The sequence below is a fragment of the Capra hircus genome, chromosome 25 (genome assembly GCF_001704415.2).
Source record: "Capra hircus breed San Clemente chromosome 25, ASM170441v1, whole genome shotgun sequence".
NCBI classification, from domain to species: Eukaryota; Metazoa; Chordata; class Mammalia; order Artiodactyla; family Bovidae; genus Capra; species Capra hircus.
The window spans coordinates 1054100-1076118 of NC_030832.1; the positions used below are offsets into that span (position 1 = coordinate 1054100).

Below are 22019 nucleotides of genomic sequence, written 5' to 3' on the forward strand. Positions count from 1 at the left end.
GGTGCTGGACCAGGGTCCACACTGGGTGGGAACAGGAGCTGACAACGGCCACCACCCCTCCACCCCTGTGAGCCCGTGAGTCCCGGGTGCTGGACCAGGGTCCACACTGGGTGGGAACAGGAGCTGACAACGGCCACCACCCCTCCACCCATGTGAGCCCGTGAGTCCCGGGTGCTGGACCAGGGTCCACACTGGGTGGAAACAAGGAGCTGACAACGGTCATCAGTACCATTCCTTTATTTCTCCCATTCAGATCCCCACACTCGGACCCCCGTGCCCCCCTCAGAGGGCTTCCCCACCAGGAAGAGAGCCACCTTCCGAGGCCCCACCCCCTTGAAAGGGGCTGAAACCCAGCTGGAGTGCCCGCCAACCCACCACAAAGCCATCCATGGCTGCCACCAGAGTGGGCCAGGGACGCCAGTCCCTGCAGAAGGTCGGTCCCGTGGGGCCTCGGGGACACAGCATCCCAGCTCTGGGCCTGCCTGGCCTGGGAAGGGTGCATCCCTGCTCTGGGCTCGCTGACTCATCCCAGAAACCCCCTGCCCCCGATACTGTAAGCAGAGCTGCTACAGCGTATCGCTCAGGGCCACTGGGGCACCATGTGCCAAGAAGATCCGCCTTCCCAGCGGTGTCCACAAGGGCGTGGTGACAGAGGCGTGGTTCAACTCGGGGGTCCAGGCCTGAAGGAGGGTCTCAGGTCTCCCCCTGGTCCCAGACCCCACTGCACTGAGGGGGGCGAGGCCGGGGCTGCAGAAGTGAGTCTCGGAGTTTGGCTCTGGGGTCTACGTTCCAGGGTGGTCCTGCTCCCCAAGCCCTCGCCTCTGTGCCTCCAGTTCGGATCTCTGTCCAGACCCCAAACCTGATGGCCACCAACCGAGCCGAGGCCCGAGGGCCAGGGCCAGGGGCGTCTGCTGCAGCCGCTGGCGGTGCTCAGGGCGCGGGCCTAGGAGCCAGCCTGTTGTGGGGCTGCAGCACTCAGACCCACGGGCCCCTGCTCGCCAGCTGTCCCCTTGCACACGCGTGCTCACGGGCTCTCGGGAAGAAAACAGCAGTTGCACAGATTCCTGAAGAATCAGGAACAGGAGGCTGGGTGCGGAAGCCCAGGGGTGAGGTTGGGGGAGGGGACGCTGAGAACACAAGAGTGTCCATGTGCGCCACACGCTGGCCGGGCCATCCCCAATGTCTCACAGTCACTGGATCTGCTGCCAGGGAGTGAGGCGGGGCCCTGGGGGAGGTGCAGGCGCCAGGGCCTCACGTCTGGGCCAGAGAGAGCTCCTCCAGGCCCCCCTTTCCAAGCCGGTACCTGGCCAGGTCCTTCCTGGTCACCAGCCCGACCACCTGAGGAAGCAGAGCCGGGGCATGAGGCCCAGCGTTCCCTCTGTGGACGCCCCTGCCCTGCATGCAGGGGATGGCACAGCCTGGGGGAGTCCTGGGGGTGGGCAGGCAGGCCAGGGGCAGCAGGACCCCCTCACCTGATTGCAATTGTCCACCACCACCAGATGCCGGAGGCCCAGGGCCCGGAACAGCTTGAACACCCGTGGGAGCGACGCCTCCTGCAACATGGACACAGCCTCAGCTCACCCACCAGCCCCGCCCCAGCCAGGAGGGGATGGGCCTGGATCCCCTCAGCAGTACCTGGGGCACCGTGTAGGGCGAGGGGTTCATGAACTCGGACAGGTCCATGGTGCACTCCCGCTCGTCCTGCGATACGTGGATGGACTGGATTGGGGGGAAGCGTGGGTAGGCGTCGCGGAAGTCCTTTAGCCGCAGCCGGCGTCGCAGCAGGCCCATGCTGGAGCGCTCCACGAACACCTGCGGGAGGCAGGGTGGACGGTGGGGTGGGCACTGGCTGCTGGAGGTGCAGAGCCCAGGGCCCCGCCCGGCTCCTGGGCCACCCGACGGCCTACCTTGTGCTTGAGCAGGACGATGAGCTGCGAGCGCAGGATCAAGCCCTGGAGCCGAGCTGGCTGCAAGAGAGATGCCTCATCTGCAGGGGCCCCGGGACCCACCAGCGCCAAGCCAGCTGGGGGCTCCAGCCAGGCTCCCGGGTGATGCTGGCAGCCCACGGGCACTAAACATGCTGCCGGCACCTCCCCAGGCAGGCTTGCTGGTCCCCAAACGCCCAGGAGGGGCGGCAGGACCCGGACCACGAGGTGCCGGGGGGTCACTGTGTTAGTGCGGGCAAGCGGCAGACTCGCCCAGGCCCAGATGCCAGACAGAGGCAGCATGGCTGCAAGTCCTGTGGACCCCGACAGTCACAGCCCCGACTCCCGACTCCTCGGCTGGGGTGCAGCCTGGGGTGGGACCACAAGACGCTGCTGGGGTGCTTCAATAACCACCCACACCGCAGGAACTTCGCTCACGGGCACAGCGGTATGAGCAGAGAATTCTACCAGAAACCCCAGAGCAAGATGCCCACCTTCACGGGAGCCCGCCCCAACCCGCCACCCTGGTCAGCACAGGTGGTGGCCTGGCTTTCCACGGGGCTCGGTACCTGCGTGCCGTCAGCATCCTCCACCACGGGGAAACCGTTGTGGTTGGATGCCGTGCTGCTCAGCACGTCCACGATGACGCCCACCTTCTCCCTCCTCCGCAGGCAGATGACCGGCGTGCTCATCACCTCCCTGGGGAAGAGCCACGCCGTGACCCACCATGTAGCTGACAAAGCCTCCCAGGGTGTCCAGCGCCCGCCCAGCCTGCGGGCCTGCTCGGAGGGTACCTGGCGGTGAGTGAGTGCGAGGTGACGGGGGCCTCCCAGTGCAGGAAGGGCACGCTCTGCAGCTGGATGTGCATGTCGTACAAGCCCTGGGGAGAGTGGGCACAGCCATGCACAAGGCTGCCGGGCCCGCCCTCGCCGCAGCCGCCGACCCCCAGTCCCCCTGCCGCACCTCGATGAAGACGTCCCCCACGATCTTGGCGGTCATGAGCACCAGCATGATGGGGAAGCCGTAGGTCACGTTGCTGGTGGCCTCCATCATGATGACCGTTAGGCTCAGCGTCATCCTCACGATCCCACCTGCCCGGGGGAGGGGAAGAGGGAGACTGGGCGGGTGGGGCAGCACCCCGCCGTCCATCCAACCCCGCGGCCTGGCCCCCAGGCAGCACCAGATGGGCGTGGGGGGGGGTAGGGGGTGGGGGAGGTGGGAGGGACACCCACGTGGTAGCCAGGACTCACCCAGCTGGGCAGCGGCTCCCATTAGGGCGTATTTGCCAGGGTCCGCCCAGACCTGCAGGGACGACACGGGGTGCTGGGGGCATGGTAGCCCCAACCCAAACCCACCCAGGCCACACTGACCACACTGCCCAGGAACGAGTGTCACCTAAGTCTGTGAACACGCTCACCGTGACCGTTCAGGGACAAGTGAACCTGGCCGCCTGACAGACGGGCACGGGGTACGCCGGGGCGGGGCCGGGTGTGGGCAGGAGTCCACGCACAAACACCTGGGCCATGCCAGGAAGCGTAGAAAGCAGCGAAAAGCCAACTCACACTAGCGCACGGGCGAGCCGTGAAGACACGACGCTCACGAGGACCCGCCTGCACAGACGGATCTCCACAACAGCCAGCAGAGGCACGCCCACGGAGGCAGAAAGCTGCCCAGGGCTGCCAGGGGCGGGGACACCAACGGGACTGCCTAGCACGGACAGCTGTCCTTCTGGGGTGACGAGAACACCCGGAACCCAGTGGTGGTCGTGGTCACACAACTACCACACGCTGAGGGGCTGCTCAGCCACTCACTTCCACAAGGTGGGAGTTTACAGTATGAAAGTCACCGTAATGAAAGCCAAAACTCTGTCTGGAAGGAAACTTGGGACACACGACTCAAACCTGGAGAGAGGAGACTCACTGTACCCCCCTGACGGCTTTTCACGGTCTTGTGTGAAAGACTGCAATACAGCTGGAAGCCCACAGGCTGAAGGCCACGCCACCCGGGGAGGCAGGTGGGAGGCAAGCAGGAGGCAGCCCCGGTGCTGAGGCCTGAGCTGCGCCCCCCAGGCCCCGCCCCCGCAACCCTGGGCTGCTGGGCCCGCCGTGCTCTTTCAGGGCACTGGCCTGGCTGTGGCCCAGTGGAGCTGCACTCACCGCGGCCCCCGTGATGTAGGACAGGGAGATGCCGAACAGCCGGCCCCAGGCAGCGCCAATGAGCAGGGACGGAATGAAGACACCGGCCGACACCGTGAGCCCGTAGGTCCAGCAGGCCAGGAAGAAGTAGACCAGGGTAAACAGGCCAAGCGTCACGGGGTTGTAGGAGCCTGTGGACAGGGCGCTGGCCAGGGCCTGCCACGCGGACTCAACCCCGTGTGCTGCTGCCCGCCCAGTGGTCCGGCTGAGCCCCTGGTCAGAGCCCACTCCCCAAGCCTCTCCATCCTCAGAGGCCCAGTGCAGGGACTCAGGGCCTGGCCCTTGGGCGCGAGCCCAGCCGCCCAGGGGGCAGGTGACGGGGAGCAAGGGCCTTGGGCTGCCACTGACGGTGGGCAACAGCCAGAGCTGAGGCAGAGGGGTTGCAGACAGGCGCCGAGCGGTCAGGGCGGCCCCTCACCCCCAGGTAACCGAGACCGCTGAACTGGAAGCAGGTCTGCGTCCGGCCTGAGCCTGTCTGTCATTAGGAACACGGGACTGCACAAGGCTCCAGCGCCAGAGCGCACCTCCCCAGGCTGTCTTCTGACCGAGTGACCCCTGCGGGCAGCGGCCAGGAGGGAAGCCCATGCGGGGAGGCGAGCGCATCTGAACAAAGGACAGGACGGCCTCCAGGGAGAGAACCAGACAGCCTAGGGAGCCTGGCTGGGCCCCTAGGCACTGGCTGCCAGCTGCAGGCCCTAGTACAGCCAGCCCTGCAGCAAGGCCACGGGTGCTCAGCCAGAAGGCGTCAGTCAGCCCGGCCCACGTGTGTGCACGCAGACAGGTCAGAGGGCAGGCCCACATGGGGACAGGCAAATGCCAGCTTGGAGCAGGGGCACAAACCTGGGGGGTCGTGGAAAAGGCTGACCACACTCTTCTCTGGGGTGTTGAAGAAGGCCGCAGCCATCGAGTTGTACTCACCATCAGCGCAGAAGAGCTGCAAGGGGTGAGAGTGGACGGGCCAGTGGGATGCGCTGGTCCTGGGCCAGATGGCATCAGGCACAAGCACGAATGCTGGGCAGGGGGGGAGGTGTCTGGCTGCGGCCTCAGAAAGGAGGCGGGGCCTGAGAGCTTGCGTCAGGAGCAGGCTCCCACGGTGCCTGGGCAGACATCGGTGCCCGGCGTGTGCCAGGCCCAGCCCTCAGGCTGAGCAAGACTGTGTGTCCCTGGAGGCCTTAACGTGAGCAGGGGCTCCCAGCAGAGTGGGATGTGTCCACCCCATGGCCCCAGCTGCAGGCCCAGACAGGCCTGTGAGTGTATATTCTGCCCTGGGCAACCGGCAAACGGCTCCCGTCTACGAAGGAGCCTGCTCTGGACATTTCCCGTAAACAGAACCACGCCATGTGAGGCCCTTCCCATCTGGCGTCTCTCATGCGGCAGTGTGGGAGCGCATCACAGCTCAGCCCTCTCCACAGGGAGGGGACCCACCGTGTATGAAACACCCGGTTCCTGCTTGTCGTGGGCGGGCACCGGGGCTGAGGTGAAACCTGCTGTGGTGAGCGTGGGCACATGGGTCGCCCCTGCACACCCACCACCCCACCTTGCAGACCCTGTTAGCCCGCCAATCCAGGAGGCCAGGTGAGACTCAGGCCGCGGTGCCCGCCCTCGTCTGGGGGCTTGCCCTGCCGCCCCCCCCCCCGGCTGCCTACCTGGAGGGGATAGGACACAGAGCTCCCCCGCAGGGGCTGACAGTCCCGGGACGAGTAGATGAGCACGAAGGCGGCCGTGGCGGTGACAGCGGCGACCAGCGTGGCCTCGACCACCTGGAGGCAGGGCCGGTGGACGTACCTGGAGCGCACAGCCGGGGCCAAGTGTGGGCCGGCCGATGGCCAGGGTGATGGGGCCCGCCACTCGGGAGGGCCGCCCCGGGCGCCACGCACATCTGCCCACCCCCCAACAGGCTTCTGCCTGCTCTTGGCTGCCCCCGGAGAGAACGAGGAGAAAGAAGGCCAAGACCCCGCCACAGCCGAGAACGCCAGAGGCCCCTGGGATGGCTCTCCCAGCAACACGAGCAACTCTGCCAGAACAAGTGTGCCCGGCAGACAACCCTGCAAACCGCCGAGACTGACGCAAGCAGCCCAACACACCTCACCGGGGCCGCGCCGGATCCGTGGGCCGTGCCTCCTGCCAGGCCACACATGCCCCGCCACGCAGGGGGCGGGGAGCACGCTGGGCATGGGGCTGCCACATGGCGAGAGCACAGAGCGGACTGTTTCTAGAGACCCCGTGCAGCCACACCTCTCAAAACTGATTTCTCACCTGATTCGAAACATCGTCAGCCAGTAATTCAAGGCGTTGAACACAGCTCCGAGAATGCCCCCTGGAAAGAGGAAAGAGCAGATAGGTGTCTGGGACTCAGGGAAGCTGCCCATGTGGCAGGGGGGCCGGAGGGGACGCCCGAGGATGGAGGACCCCCTCCATGGACTCAGAGTGAGGAAGGTGAGGAGCTGTCCCCAGCCAAGGGGAGCTTGGGGCCCCCTGCTGCCGGGGACAGCCAGCAGGGGCGGGGCTGCAAGCTTCTCTGGCGCCCGAAGCTGGGCTGGACCTGGAGCCCGAGGCCGTCCTTACCCACCACGCCCATGGCGATGAAGATGGGGATCTCATGGATCACGTACACCATGGTCTGCGTGGAGAGAGAAGAGCAGGCATCCATGAGCAAACCACCGGCCCCTGCTCAGATGAGGCCAGGCGTGCCCAGGGGCCCTGTGCCTCCCCACAGGACACACACCCCAGGAGAGGAACCCTGGCAGGGAGGCTCTGGGGATGGCCCAGGGTTTTGCAAATGGGGAAGTGAGGAGCCACGAAAGAGGGAGAGGACGCTGGTGACCCGGCCACCAGCAGCCTGTCGTCGGAAAGAGCCAGCCACTGAGGACCTCTTGGCCTCCGGAAGCCACTGTGGGGCACCAGCCATCAGCCTCAGTGATGCTGCCCGACAGTCCGCAGACGCCTGAGCCTCCCCGAACCACTGCTGGCTGATGGGCGCCCCACCTGCAGGGCCAAGCGAGACACCCCCTCCCAGGGCAGCTCCAGCCCCAGCCCTACAGACAAGGGCTCCCCCCACAGCTGCTCAGGCTGCGCCTCGAGTGCACAGCCTGGCCCCCTCAGAGGAAGGCTGCAGGGCGAGGGGTGCCATGGCGGGCACCTCAGTATCGAATCTTCCGAAGTTGATGAGCCCAGGGCTGGACAGGTCCCATGCATTCCCATGATAAATACTCAGGACGAAGTTCAAGGTGAAAGTGGAGATCATGGAAGCAAAGAACTGCAAGCAGAGAGACGCGCACTGTCAGAGCCGACGTGTCGCAGTAGCGGACGCCCCAGCGGGGGACGGCAGGGAGAGACCGTGGGCTAAGGGCTGCCCAGCCTCAGAAGGAGGCCGTCCCCGGCACTCACGATTCTCCACGTCAGGAACTGGTTCCAGAAGGACGCACCCTCCTCCAAGCTGAACAGCACCCCACCTGGAAGAGCAGCCGCCAGCCCTGAGGTACCATCCCCATCAGACAGCCCTGCACCCATGGCCGCCCCAGCTCCCGCCCCCAGGGGCGTCGAGGCTCTCAGGAGGCTCACCCCACGTGCTCAGCCGCAGAGTCCCCCAACACCAAGACCCTCCTTCCCCACAGCGGGGGCCGGCAGTCACCCCTCCTCACCCACGGGGGCCCCGAAGGCTGCGGACACTCCAGCTGCAGCTCCTGCCGAGACGAAGTCCCGCTTCTCCGTGTCTCTGCGAAAGTACTCGAAGATCTGGGCCAGGACAACAGAGATGCCTCAGCCCGGGCCTCCGATGTCACTTCTCTCAGACCAAGGGAGGGGCCCAGAGTAAGGGGGAGGGGAGAGGTGGGGGAGGGGCCAGAGTGAGGGGGAGGGCGCCCAGAGTGAGGGGCCGGGGAGGGGTGGGGGAGGGGAGGAGAGCGGGGAAAGGGCCCAAAGTGAGAGAGATGGGGAGGAAGAGGAGGGGGAGGGGAGTGGATGGGCTCAGCCACGGGGTCAGCCGGCATGACTGCGGAGCAGGGTCTTGGGCAGCCTCCTTGTCCACTGACGTCCAGGGAAAACTGCCCACTCCAGCAGTGACCACACGCTGCGGTCTGTGCAGGAAGGACCAGCCGGCACACGCGAGCTTCCCGGCCTCTCTGGGCCGCGTTCCCGTGGACACTTCTCAGAGCTACACGCCGTTTCCACGCAGACGCCCCCCCGCACGGAGCGCCGAGCGACCGGACGCCCCACGGGCCAGAGGCTGAGGCGAGGAGGCTACGGGGGGGGGGTGGGCCTGGCCCGGGAATGGCCCTGGGGACTCGGGGCACTCACCTTGAAGTCCCGCTTCAGCGACGTGGACCGGCCCTGGGAGATGCCCGCGGCGATCACCGAGCCGGAGTGGATCATCGGCCCCTCCTGGAAGGCATGGGCGGCGCGCTCTGGAGGTCAGCCCGCTCCCACGGCCCCAGGGCTGCGGCAGGGGGCACACGCTGGGGCAGCCGCCTTCCGTTACCTTCCCCACGGCCAGCCCCCCCACCACTGACAGGATCACGCCGGACACTTTGATCACCAGGGTCTGGAACACAAAGGAAAAGATGCCAAATCTGATTACAGGCGACACGTGGTCAAGAACCCAAGCGACAAACTGCACACAGCCAGGAGCCTCATCGTGACCCCAGGCAGGCAGGGGGCCTAAAGGGGGCCATGGCCCAGGCAGGGGTCCGGGGATGGGGACTGGCAGCCGGCGTTCCCTTGCCACCCATCTCCTCAGGCCTTCCGTCCCGGGCACTCACGTCCACACAGGAGACACGCAGAGCCGCTTTCGCTCTGACCTCGGGCTTTGCTCCCTGCTCCCCTGAGAGGGACCAGACCCCCCACTGCCTGGAGCACCCCATCCCCAGAAAGGGCAGGAGAGATGTCACCTGCAAACCCCTGGCCCAGGTCCACCCCCCCCCCCCCCGGAAATGCCCAGGAGTCGTCGTCCAAAGAAAGCTCCCATAACCTCGCCAGCATGTCCACACAGGCGCGTCAGCAGCAGACAGTGCGGGTCTGGGCAAATTTTGGAGGTGAACGTGAGCAAACAGAACACTCCTAAGTCAGCAAGGATGTGTCCTGGGCTGAGCCCCGAGCCCCCAGGGGCCGCCTCGCTCCTCACCTTGAGCCTGACCACGTGGGGGATCTTCACCCCGTTGAGGAAGCACTTGATCTGGGGGATCCCGCTGCCAGCGGCGACCGGCTGGAAGGAGAGGAAGCACTGAGCCCACAGGCCAGGCGAGCCACTGCCGCCGCCACAGGCCCAAGAGGACGCACCTGGGGGGCTCGGTCTGCCAGGGGAGGGGGCTGCTTGCCGACCACCGAAGGGAACAAATGCCATGGGCGTAGGGGGCCCAGTGGCCCCCTGGGCAGGTGGGGGTTCCTAGGACAGGGGGCCTGCTGAGGGGCCCGTGCTCTTGCCTGCCCAGGGGACCCTGCATTGCACCCAGATGCTTCCGGACATGGCCCCCTCCTCCTTCCAATGCCCCCACAGGGAGGAGCAAAGGGGCATGGGGAAGAAGGGGGTCCTGGGGCACGTAACCCCTCGGTGGGGCCCTCCACCAGCAGACCTTCGGGTCTGGGCCAGAGGGCCCACCTACCTCTACGAAGGCGACGATGGTGGAGCCGAGGAGCACGAAGGCGGCATTGAGTGCGGCCCAGAGCAGGAGGGAGAAGGACAGCCCGCCGTGCTCGGTGAACCTGTCGATGTCTGCGGCTGTCAAGGGCCACGTGCTATGGGGTCACGGGGCGCCGCTCCCCAGGGGGCTGTGCTCTGGCCTCCAGGGCACTTAATGGGCATCTCAGGGTCACCGCACATCCCCACGCTGAGACTTGTAGCCCCACCCAGTCACGCTGCCCAACCCACAGCAGAACACGGCGGGGGTCCCTCCTGTGGGTCCACTGGCTTCCAGTGACCACAGACAAAGGATACTGTCCTTGACGAGCCTGTACTTGAGGCCAGCCAGCTTCTCCACCACGATGTCAATGAAGCAGGCCACGAGACCCGTGAGGATGCCCACCATGGCGCAGATGACCCAGCGCTTGATCTCCACCGTCCGGAAGGCCTGCGGGCCGTCACGGGCGGGCGTGGTTGTCAGGGGCGGCTCTGTGCCCTCCACTGGGCACAGGCTCACCCTGCGGGCCTCCAGACCCAGAAGAGCAGCCCCACTGGTGTCTCAGAGGCTGTGGAGCCCTGGCGGATGGACCCCCAACCAGGGCGTAACTGGATGCTGACGCTGCGGCCGCCATTGAGAACAGCCTCCTCAGAGGTGACAACGTGATGCTGGCATGGGCACCTGAGCCCGGCCGTGGGCAGCGCTCACCCCAGAACGCCAGGTGGGGCTGGGGCGGGGAGGAGATGGAGGGAGGCAACGGGGTCTCACACAGACAGACGGATGGACACACACACACACACACATACAGAGACATACGCACAGACACACCGCCCCCCACCCCACCCAGCTCACCCGCAGGCTCACCACCCAGCTCGCCCCCTGGCTTGCCCGCCCCAGCTCACCCGCAGGCTCGCCCCCGGCTCCCCCGCAGGCCCCCCGCCCCCCGCCATGCAGGCTGCCCCGCAGGCCCGCCCCCAACCCCGGCTCCCCCGCAGGCCCCCCGCCCCCCGCCATGCAGGCTGCCCCGCAGGCCCGCCCCCCAACCCCGGCTCCCCCCGCAGACTCACCGTGTGGTTGATGCGCCGCTCTTCCTCCAGGAACAGCTGGTTCTCGCTGTTGTCGTAGTCCAGGCTCTGCAGACCGGGTGGCAGACAGTGGTGAGCGACCCTGGCCTGCAGGCAGAGGCCGGCCACGCTGGGGTAGGGTGGGGCGCAGGGGGCCCACCTCGTACTTGAGGGACAGCAGCTTCTCGTTGTGTGGGATCTCCCTGGGGAAGGGGTGAGGGGGGTCCATGTCCTGCGGGGAAGAGACAGAGCTTGGCAACCCAGCACGTGTCAGGACGCAGCAGCACAAGGGAGGGGCTGTGCCCGCGCGCCCCACAAGGCAGAGATCCTGAGCCCAAAGCCAGGCCAGGCAGGTGGCTGCACGTGGAGACGCAGAACCTCACAGGAAGCAGGTACTCAGGCCCCGTGACACCTGTCAGGCAAGTTATTCCAGGAACCAAGGTGGCCTGGCCCCAAAAAGCAAGATGGAAAATGTCTATGGCGCGACAGGACACCCACTGTGGGCACTCGTCCATGCTCCGGCTCTGGCCCTGGACGCCCGGCTTCTCTGAGTGACGAGTGAGTCTGGGCTGAGAGAGGGCCGGGCTGGGACTAGAAGACCACGGCAGGACCAGCGGGCTGGAGACGCAGCTGATCTCCAAAGGGCAGGGGTCAACCAGTCCTGCCCATGCGATGCACCTCCACTCAAACCCCACACGGAGCGGTCAGGGCCCTTCCGGCCGGTAAACGTGGAGGGCTGGGAGGGGGCTCCCGGGGACGGTGTGGGGCTCCGCACCCCTCCCCACACCTTCCCTGGGGGTCTCCCCCATCTGCCTGTGCCCGAGTTGTCTCCTCTGTGGTAAACCAGTAACATACGCAGAATGCTCCCCTGAGCTCTGCAAGTCACTCTGGCAAGTTACGGAAGCAGGGAGGGGCCGTGAGAGCCCTGATCTGCGCTGGTCAGTGGGAGCACAGGTGGCGGCCTGGACTGGTGTGGGAGGGGGCTGTCTCATGGACTGAGCCCTCAGCCCGTGGGTCTGTGACACCGTTAGGGCCAGAAGGAACCGAGCTGCAGGACACCTGGGGGCGTCTGGACAAGCAGAAGGTGACGTGGCATAAAAGCAGAAACAGGCCAACACTGTTTCAGTAAAGGACCAAATCCACATACAGCACCTCAACAGACATAGGAAAAACATCTGACAGAACTCAAGGGAAGAATTCGGGGACCTCCTCCACCCGATCAAGGTGCCTGTGAAGACCCACACGTAACAGCACGCGCAGGGATGAGCGACTAAGGCCTCTCCTCTGAGACCAGGACAAGACGAGGATGCCTGCTCGGGCACCTCTGCTCAGCTCAGTCCTCCAGGCTCTACCAGGGCAATCAGGCAAGAGAGAAAGGGAAAGGCACTCAGGGCAGGAAGGAAGAAGTGAAACTCTTCTTTGCAGATGACATAGGCTGATACGTAGAAAACCCCAGAAAGTACTCTAAAAAAACGTATTTCCATGTTCCTGCAATGAACAATCCAACAAAAAATTAAGAAAACAAATCCATTTACCACAGCATAAAAAGTAAGACTCTATGAAACAAAACGTATTTCTAGAAAGCACTAAACAAAGCAAGTGAAGATCTGTACGCTAAGAACTATAACACGTTGTTGGAAAAAAAAAAAAAAGAAGACCTAAACAACTGAGAAGCTATGCGGAGCTCGTGGATCAGAAGATTGGATGTTAAGAGTCGACACCACCTCTGTCTAAACTCCAGTTGGAGCTTCTGAAGAAACTGATGAGCTGAGCCTGAACCCCACATGGAAACACACAAGGGATCCTGAACAGCCAAAACCTCTTTCAGGAAATGAACAAAGTGAGATGGCTCAAACTTCCTATTTCTGAGACTTCCTACAAACCTAGAGGCGTCAGGGGAGTGTCGCCTAGGCACAGGGACAGGCTAAGAGCCCAGAAGCAAACCCGTCACAGCAACTGACCTTCAGCGATGGTGCCGAGACAACTCGACAGGGAAAGCGCTACCTTCTCAGGAAACGGTGCTGGGAAAGCTGGGCACCCAGGTGCAAAGAACGAAGCTGGACCCTTATCTTACATGATGTACAAAACTAGGGGAAAGCGGATCAAAGATCTAAACTGTAGAACACAAGACTGGAGTAAATGCTTATGACCTTGGCCTGGGCGGTGGTTTCTTACCTATGACACCCAAAGCACACGCAACAAAAACAGGCCAAGTGGACTCTCTCTGTCAAAATTAGCAGTGTTTGTGCTTCAAAGGACACAGATAGAAAGTGAGGAGACCAGTAATGGACCAGGAGGAAATTTTTGCACATCCTGCAATTCACGAGCAATGTGTGTCTGGAGTGTACAAAGATCTCTCAGAGTTCAATCACAAAAACACAAACAACCTGGTTAAAAAACGTGACAGGACCCAGAAGTTCTCCAAAAGACACGAAGGCTGGGTGGCGCCAGCAGCCTCAGGGGGATGCAGGCTGACTCCCGAGGAGGGGGTCAACCACACGTCTGTGGGAGGGGTCTCGGGAAAAGGCCGGAAACTGCTGGATACTTCAACCCCCGAAACAGGGGCAGGAAAAGGGACACCACCAGGTCCAAGGGCCCAGCACCCTGAGATGCCCTCCCCCGGGCCACCACGGGCCTCGTGCCTGGCCCTCCCAGGCCGCACACAGCAGCTTGCTCCTGACGTGCATGCCCCCAGCTGTGCTCATCATCTCAGCCTCGGGGACAGGGTCCCGCAGGGCAGCCTCCCCTGGTGGCCCCCGTGTGCACGGCACTGTCACCGCCTGCCATCCTCCCGTGTGGTGTTCTCTGTCCGCCCTCTGCCAGGCTGCATCTCCACAAAGCAGGCCTGGCCGTCTGGGGCGGGGCGGGGAAGGGGCCTGGTTGAGCAGGATCCCACTCACAGGGTCCAGAAGCTCATCGTCCAGCTCCACGCTGCTCAACTGTCCGATCCGAAAGAATGCCGAGTGTGGTGACTGGAAGCAGAAGAGAACCACAGGCTACTCAGCTGCAGGACGAGCTGCATCGGCATCACCCCCCCGACCCCCTGACCCCGGTGTTCCCGGGCTCCTCGGGGGAGCACAGACCTTCGCGTGTGGGAGATGCCAGCTGGGCCAGCGCTGCCCCCAGGCCCGGCCCGGGACCCACAGCCTGTCCCATCCCCGGGGTCCTCCTGGGTCCCCCTCTCCTGTCCTGGGAAACCCAGGGGATTGAGCCCCTCCTCTGGGAGCCCTTCACCCTGCACCTCCCGGCCACCCGCAGAGGCCCCATCTCTGTCCCCCCATCATGACATGAGCCGCTCCACCAGGTGGGCCCGTCACAGGCCTCCCAACTACCACCCCCACCCAGACACGCACTCAGAGGAGGGTCCTTTCTGGGGCAGGGCATTCTGAAGCAAGGCGCATTACTGGGCCGGGAACGGTCAATCGCAGAGGACAGTCATCCTGGCACGTGCCCACCCTCACGCCCAGCGCCGGGCATGGCACATGTGAGGACCCAGAGACGAAGCACAGGCCGCCACAGGCGCGGCCCCGGGAAACGAGCCCCCTGCAGGACGGGCACAGCGTGCACGTGCGGCTGGGCTCCTGGCACTCGGGCACGCAGGGACGAGGACTGAGGGCCCGCCACATGGGAGCCCGGAGCACACGGGCACTCCACAGGAGGGAGTGCACTCAGCAGCGCACCCAGCCACCAGCTGTGCTGGCCCCGGGCTGCAACCACAGCTGCACAGGCCGCGGCCTGCACGGGGTCGGGAGGGCGGCCCTGCCCCTTCCCGCCGCCGGTGGTGTGGCAGCCCCTTGGCTGTGGTCACATCACTCCAACCTCTGCTCCGCTGCCACCAGCCTTCTGTGTGTGTGCACGCGTGTGCCTGCAGGTGTGCACGCGCATAGGTACGCACGCATCGGTGTGCATGTGCGTGGTACGTGCGTGCGCTTGAGCAGGGGTATGTGTGCACGCGTGTGTTGTGTGTGCCCCCTCTGAGGACACCAGCCTGACCACACTGGGACCTGACCTCAGCTGCCGAGGCCCCACACAGGCTCCAAGCTGGGGGGACCGCCCGGGGGCACTGCTCCCCCACGACAGGTAACCTGTCAGGCGAGCTCACGAGCCCACCATCCTGCTCCAGCCGCTTTCCTCCAAGTGTAAATGACAAACGTCAGTACAATGGAAGGGAGCAGAGAAACACAACTGCTTTCTTTCGTAAAAACAATTGACAACACCCTCAAAACTGCTGACTCTGATGAGGAAGGCAGGAGGGCCTGGCTGGCTGACCCAGAAAGGACCCGACTTCCCAGGCCGGGCCCGAGCTGGCTGCAGCCTGTGCTCCCCACATAGCCACACGTCACCAGAGGGCATGCTGGCCACCAGCCCGCTGGCGGAGCACACACTAGGGACTTCTCCATTGAGGAGATGGGGTGCAGAGACAGGCAGAACTGAAAGTGGGCTTCTGAAAGCAGCAGGAAAGACCCAGCTGCCCCCCGACCCGACAAGTGGAGCCGCAGAACCAGGTAGAGGGGGCACGCGTGTTTCAGTGTGCTGACGGAGCGCACCGCCAGTCGCTCCCACTCCTCCGTCGGCCCACAGAGCAGTGCCCCTGCCAGCTCAACAGCCTGAGGGCCAGGCTGCAACCACGTGGCCTGGGAGAGATGGGCAGCACGGCCCCAGAGGTGTGGACCCCCCCCACCAGGAGTCGCGGGTGAGCACACGAGGGCAGCAAGGAGCTGCAGTCAGACTGGGCACCGGCTCCTGCAGAGACGGAGCCCCCGCTGTGGCTCCAGGCCGCACCCCTCCTCCAGCGCCCTCATGTTTTCATCATCTCTTTCCTGAACTCTATGAGCATCTCACAAACGAATTATCTTTTATGATGAAAAAGCCGTTCACTGGATGTACGGGGACTTGCTCTCTCTCTTTTCTTACACCCAAGCTAATTGCTAGCGCTTTCCCACACTGCTGATGCACACGACAACCTGGATGAAACCTCTGTGCTTCCGGAAGGACTGCAAGATTTCACTGCATGTGGCTCCCCTGAGCCGACATGCCTGGAACGCCAGTCCTGAGGGAGAGCAGGCAGGGGCTGGGCAGCGGCTGTGAGAGGCAGGATGCGGGCACTGGCGGGTGTGCCCACGTCAGCGCCCGGTTTCGGCACGGCGCTGCCCCAGGGTAAGGCGGAAGGCCCTTGGGAGGCGGTGCGGCACCCAGGCCCTCTTGAACTGTCTTTTCGACTTCCCATAAATCCACAACTAATTAAAAGTTTATATGCAAATAGGACTACATCAGAGCGAACTTCCGTGCATCAAAGGAAACAATGAACAGAGTGAAAAGAAACTAGTCCTACAGAGCGGAACTCCTGCAGCCCAACAGCTACAAATGACTCGACTAAAAAGACCAGCCACGGGGCTTGGGGCGTGAAGATCAAAAACACAATGCGTAACACCTCACCCTTGTGAAGACGGCCAGGGTCAAAAAATAAAGAAACAAGCTCTGGTGAGGATGTTCCGGAACCAGTGCCCTTGTGTGCTCCCTTGCTGGGAGCGTAAAACAGAGCAGCTGCTGTGGAAAACAGGACAGAGAGTCCTCTAAAAATTGAGAATAGAATTACCTCATGATCCAGGAATTCCACCTCCGGGTAGAGGCGCAAATGACCAGCAGGGGTCTCAAAGAGGTGTGTATACACTCACACTCACGGCAGCATCGTTTACAGTAGCCAAGGGGCAGAGCACCCCAACTGCCCACTGGAAGATGGCGCCTAAGACGTTAGGCCGTCTAACGCACAGTGCAGCGCTATTCCGCCTCAGAAAGGAGGAAACCCCGCCACGTGCTCCAGCACCCACAGACCTGGAGGCGCCGAGAGAAAGAAGCCAGTCACAAAGCAATGAACGCCCTATGACACCATGCTCTGAGACGTCACACAGACAGCAGACCGGCCTTTGCCAGGGGCTTGGGGAGGGCTGGGGAGTCGGGCTTCACAGGGGACAGAGGTTCAGTCTGGGAGGACGAGAGGTCCTGGAGGTGCTGCTGCTGACGGTGGACTCAGTGCTGCCGACTGCGTACGCTTGGTCACGGTTAAGGTGGTAAACTGTGCTACGTAGTTTTTGCATCATTAAAACAAACGGCAGTTTATGGGCTGTCTGCGCACCTCTGTCCTCTGCTTTCCAGCCCCTTCAGCCCGAAGCCCCCCGGCCTCGAGCACTAAGGACACGCACAGGGCCTCTGCCACCAGGGGCTTATAGTCAGAAAAACCAGGCTGCCCATAAACAAAGTCAGCGTACACCGTGAGGGAGGCTTTGAGGGTGATGCCAGGGCCCGAGGGAGAGGCCAGGGTCCAATGGCAGCAGGGGCATTGGGCCGAGAGCTGACGAAAGACGGTGGGGGATGGGAACAGCTCCACCGTGGCCTCGCTGTCCGAGCACAGCCACCTCTGCCCGGGGGGCCTCCCGGATGCCCTGACCAGCTCTTGGCCCACCTTGTCCTCACCTCTCCCACACGGTTCGGCTGTACTCACGTCCTCTGCCTCCCAGACTCTGAGTCGCCCACACCAGCCCTAGGCAGAGGCTACTGCAGGCCTGGGGGAGACAGGGGAGAGAGGGAGCCCTCGGAGAGGGCGCCGGGGTGGCTAGCCTGCACCCTGTGGAGCTGGGGCAGCACGCAGACACCGAAGCAGAGGGACTTTCCGCCAACGCTCACCCCAGCCTGGAGCTGCTGCCGGCTCAGGCTTCCCTCTGTGAGTCCTCAGAAGCCTCCGCTTCCTGTTGCCCACCCTCTGCCCACGCACATGACTGTGACTCGCTGGCTGACGCCACCTCCCCTGCCCCAGGGGTGGACAGGCAGCAACTTGCCTTCACCCCACACTTGGGCACGACGGGCTGAGGACCAGAGAGAGAGAAGAGCAGCTCCGAATGGCCTGGTTCCCGACGGATGGGGTTAAGCTCAGGGTGCCCCACAACCCATCCTGCCCAGGACGGCCCAGAGCGGCACCCCACAGTGCCTGGCAGGTTCCCATGTCGGGTGCACCAGACTCCAGCTGGGGACGCCCTGCAGGAAACCCCGCAGCACCGGGCTGCCACTTCAGTTCAGAAGGCCCTGTTCCAAAAGCAGCTTCCAAGTGTGCTGCGGTGAACTCAGCCCACCGGTCCAGAACCACCCCTCCTGCAAGATGGCTGGCCTTGAGGGGCTGAGTTGGCGGCAGGGGAGTCGCACCAGGAACGGCAACCCAAAGACCATCAGAGCCTAGCTGCTGTTTCTAACACCCCTGGGAGTGACCAGTGTTGGCCGCCTCATGACAGGCGGCTGGGAACTGGACATGGGTGACACTCCTTGCCAGCAAGGAGCCTGAGCACTTGCCTCTGCTGGCGCAGGGCAAAGCTCCTGCATCAATGCCTCCAGTGACCCCCTAGCCCCTCCATCCGCTCACCCCAGGCTGTCTGCGCATCCTTCAAGCCTGGAGTCTCCAGCTTCCAGAGGATTCTCCATGAGATAAAGACAACTGGAAGACTGCAGCTGTCCCCTGTGGGTCCACCCTGGCTCCTTCCCCAGCCCCACCACTCACTCCAATTTGCTTCTCAAATGCACTCTCCCTTTCTCTCTCCCCTCTGTCTACTGGCCTAAGGATCATGCAGGCTTCAAGACTGGACCCAGGGTGACCTCTCCTGCCCTTGGGGCCCCTCACGCAGCCGTCCCAGAGCACTGGGCCTGTTCTTCCTGGAGCTGGAGCCAGTGGCCAGGGAGCTGCACTGTTCACCTCTGTGTGCAGCTGGGGCACACGGCAGATGCACCACACGTCATTTTCAAATTGCTTAAGAGCAGCTAATCACTTGTTATTAAACACAAATGAAAAACAAAAAAGCCTGTAAAGGTTTTTTACAGAGAAATGAGTTTCAAGGGAAGAGTCAACAGGTTCTTAAGAAAAAAAAAAAAACACCCAACTCCTCTGTCTATGCTGTCTAAGGAGAACTGAGAAACCCCAGCACACTGAGCCCTGAAATAAACTCCAATTCCATCTGGAAGCTTTCAATCACTTTACCTGTTAGCCCTTAGGGCCAGTTTTTCCTATTTGTAGTTTGTAGATTTCAGATCACTTTCTTTTAAAGAGAAGAAAAAAACAAACATTTTCAGAAGAAAATAGCAAAGTAGCCCTGTCTCCTAGCAGATTAAAAACCACTGCAAGTCAGACCCTTTAGGTCACTTCTCATGTGGACAGACAGCGCTTGAGCAGACCTCACTCACCGAGCAGATCGTGATCCTCACTGTCCAACGCATCTCTGGGGGAACAGGGGAACCTAAAGATAAGTTCTAGGGGAACAGCCCCATGCTTGAGTCCTTCCTAATTAAACACCACACAAGGGTGTAAAGGACACGTCTAGGACACAGTGAGAAAAAAGAAAGGGGAAGAAAAGTCACAAAACAGAGTAAGGCCACGCAATCAACTCAAAATTAACACCACACACAGGAACTGACTTAAGTGACAAACTTCTGTGCCGACTCGCGGGGCACACTTCGACCACTCGGATTTGTCTTCCTGCATCTGGCTGCGCTTGCATTCCAATGAACAGCTGCGGGAAAACCGAACGCACGTCCCTGTCATTCCAAGATGGCCCTGAAACCGCTGCGTCTAAAGGGGCCCGGCCGAGTCCCCAAGGTATGCCCACTGAAAAAGCAAACTCCGCGACCTAAGCTCTTGAAACGTCCTTCCTAGCGGATCAAAAACGACCCGGTAAAAATAGTACCTCGTATTAAAAAAAAAACAAAAACAGAAAGTAATGGGTGATCTGAGCAGCAGACCACCTGCCTTCTCTTCACAACCGCTGTGGAGCAAACAGGGAGGAAACAGCTTCGCGCTGCCGGGGCTCGACCGCAGCGGCCGGGCTCCACCGGGGACGAGGGGCCGGTCCCGCGATCCCGCGAGTCCGGAACCGGCGGGGCCCGGCTTCCGAGCCCGCCCTGCCGTCCGCCCGGCGGTCCGAGCAAGGACGCTCCGCGTCCCCGGCCCCCGGCCCCTGCGAGCGCGGCGCGGACCCGGCCCGACCCCCCTGCCCCCGGCTCACCGCGCGGGCGGCCGCGGGCCCGGCTCCGTTCAGCAGCGGCGCCGCCTCCCCGGCCGGCGCCCCGGGCCGCGGCGCCCTCCGCAGCAGCGGCGCCGCCTCGTCGTCGTCCAGGTCGCGGCCGGACCACGACACCTTCTTGGAGACGTTGGCCATGTCCCGCCGCAGTGGACCGGCTGCCGGCGCCGCGGCCGTGTTTGTTCTCGTGACCCGCGCCGCCGCCACGTGACGGCCGTTCGGGTCACGTGGCCCCGACGGCGCCCTCGTGACATGACGGCGCCTCGGGGCGCGCGCGGCCTTCTGGGAGTTGCAGTCCCGCCGCCCGTCGCCGGCTGGGCCGCGCGGAGAGCGAGCCGGCTCCAGGGCGAGTCCGCACAGCCGTGCATGCAGACCCGCCTGTCGGGACGGGTCCCCGCGCAGCAAACGGTTGTGTTGAGGACACACCATGTGGCCCTGTGGCCTTCCTGCAGAAAACGCTGCACTGAGCGCATCACACAGGGAAAATCCAGTTGAACCCCAATTTCGGGACACGTGCCAGCTAGGCAGCTCTTCCTGCGGTGTCAGCGTCCACCGAGAAACACCGAGGAACACCGCGAGACCGCCCTGGATGACAGCAGATTAACGGCCGGGCAACCGAGGCTGCTCGTGGGCCTGGCATTTGGGGGACAATTGGCAAAGATCAGACTCGCATTGTGCATTAGGTAGGGGTGTTACTGCGGCGCCCAAACCTGGGGCGTAACTTTCGTCTGGGTGTCATATCAGAAAAGCCCATTTCCTCTGGAGACAGCACTGAGATATTCAGGGACTGTGATGTGATGTCTGCAGCATAGCCTCAGGTGACTCACAGGCCAATGGTAATCACAGTATGTAGCTACCCACAGAGGGAGAAAGTAAGCTGGTGGGATGTTAGCACCCATGAATCCAGGATAAATACACCTGTGCCATGTATTCTTCTTGTAACTTTTTTCTTTAAATTTGAAGCTTTTCAAAATAAAGACATTACAGAAGTTCTTTATAGGCTTTTCTCCCACACGTTTCAAAAATAAAACCAAAACTGAAACCAAAATAAGAGGAAGGAAGCCCAACAGGATTGTAAGTTTTCCCCAAGATAGCAAAAGGTGTGACCTGGCTTTGCCCGTTTGCGGGATAAGCCAGCCCTGTCTGTGGAGGAGGGCCTGGAAGCTATGGAGTGCAGCTGGCTCAGGCTCCGAGGAGCAGTGGGGCTGGTTTTCGACTGAAGGGAGTGGGCGAGTGCAGGTTGTATGAAGCTCAGGCCTGTGGAGAGCCGCACAGAGCGATGGGGAAGTGAGAACAGGCCTAGGGACGAAGGGTCCGGAGGGGAGGCCCCTCTGCATTTTTCCGTCCTCCCTACCCAGGAATGCAGTGGACTCAGATCAGAGGTGGGGTTGATAGGATTCGAGGTGGGTGTGGCTCCCATCATTCACCCACTGGGGATCCCCATGTCTTGTTCAGCCTCCCCTGCCCCAAAACCTAGACGGGCTTCCCTACACTCCTTGGTGGAAAGCCCTGCTGCTGCTGCTGCTAAGTCGCTTCAGTCGTGTCCAACTCTGTGCGACCCCATAGATGGCAGCCCACCAGGCTCCCCCGTCCCTGGGATTCTCTAGGCAAGAACACTGGAGTGGGTTGCCATTCCCTTCTCCAATGCATGACAGTGAAAAGTGAAACTGAAATCGCTCAGTCGTGTCCAACTCTTCTCGACCCCATGGACTGCAGCCTACCAGGCTCCTCCGCCCATGGGATTTTCCAGGCAAGAATACTGGAGCCCAGCCCTGCCCAAATGCCTAACAACCTGAGTTCCCACCAATCTCCCCCGCAAACACCTTCCCAGGCGGGTCTCCCCTCCTGGAGAGGCCCCACCAAGCACCTGGACGCAGGTCGGCAGACAGCCCACTGCCACACTACCTCTGCCAAATGCCCACCATTTCAGCATCTGTGAACACTGGGCAGAAACGCTGCTGTGAGAGTTAATAGACGATGCTGTGGTGTTCTAACAGGTGTTCGTAACACACCTGAAAGCTGCTAAGGGTGGCAAACGGCCTGCGTGTTCTCTCAATGCTGGCGACCCAGCTGTCCCTAAAGAAAGACTTCCTAATCAAATTAATCTTCCCCTAAAAGATGTCATCTCTCCCTCCTCAATGGTGCAACGCAGCCAGGGCTACGGAAAAGG

The 22019-nt window shown here is 62.6% G+C and overlaps 1 protein-coding gene across 1 annotated transcript; it reads right to left on the reverse strand.

Annotated features, from left to right (window-relative positions):
- Positions 222–20031, reverse strand: CLCN7 (chloride voltage-gated channel 7). The gene is made up of 25 exons (XM_018040726.1): positions 19835–20031; positions 13697–13768; positions 10957–11028; positions 10800–10865; positions 10050–10182; positions 9718–9827; positions 9240–9320; positions 8598–8660; positions 8417–8500; positions 7762–7855; positions 7508–7572; positions 7260–7376; positions 6686–6740; positions 6377–6437; positions 5767–5905; positions 4961–5054; positions 4082–4251; positions 3176–3227; positions 2889–3016; positions 2720–2805; positions 2495–2624; positions 1908–1967; positions 1636–1812; positions 1473–1553; positions 222–1338 (listed from the first exon to the last, which is right to left on the reverse strand). The coding sequence occupies exons 1-25, from the start codon at positions 19985–19987 to the stop codon at positions 1252–1254; spliced, it is 2430 nt and encodes an 809-aa protein (XP_017896215.1). The 5' UTR covers positions 19988–20031; the 3' UTR covers positions 222–1251.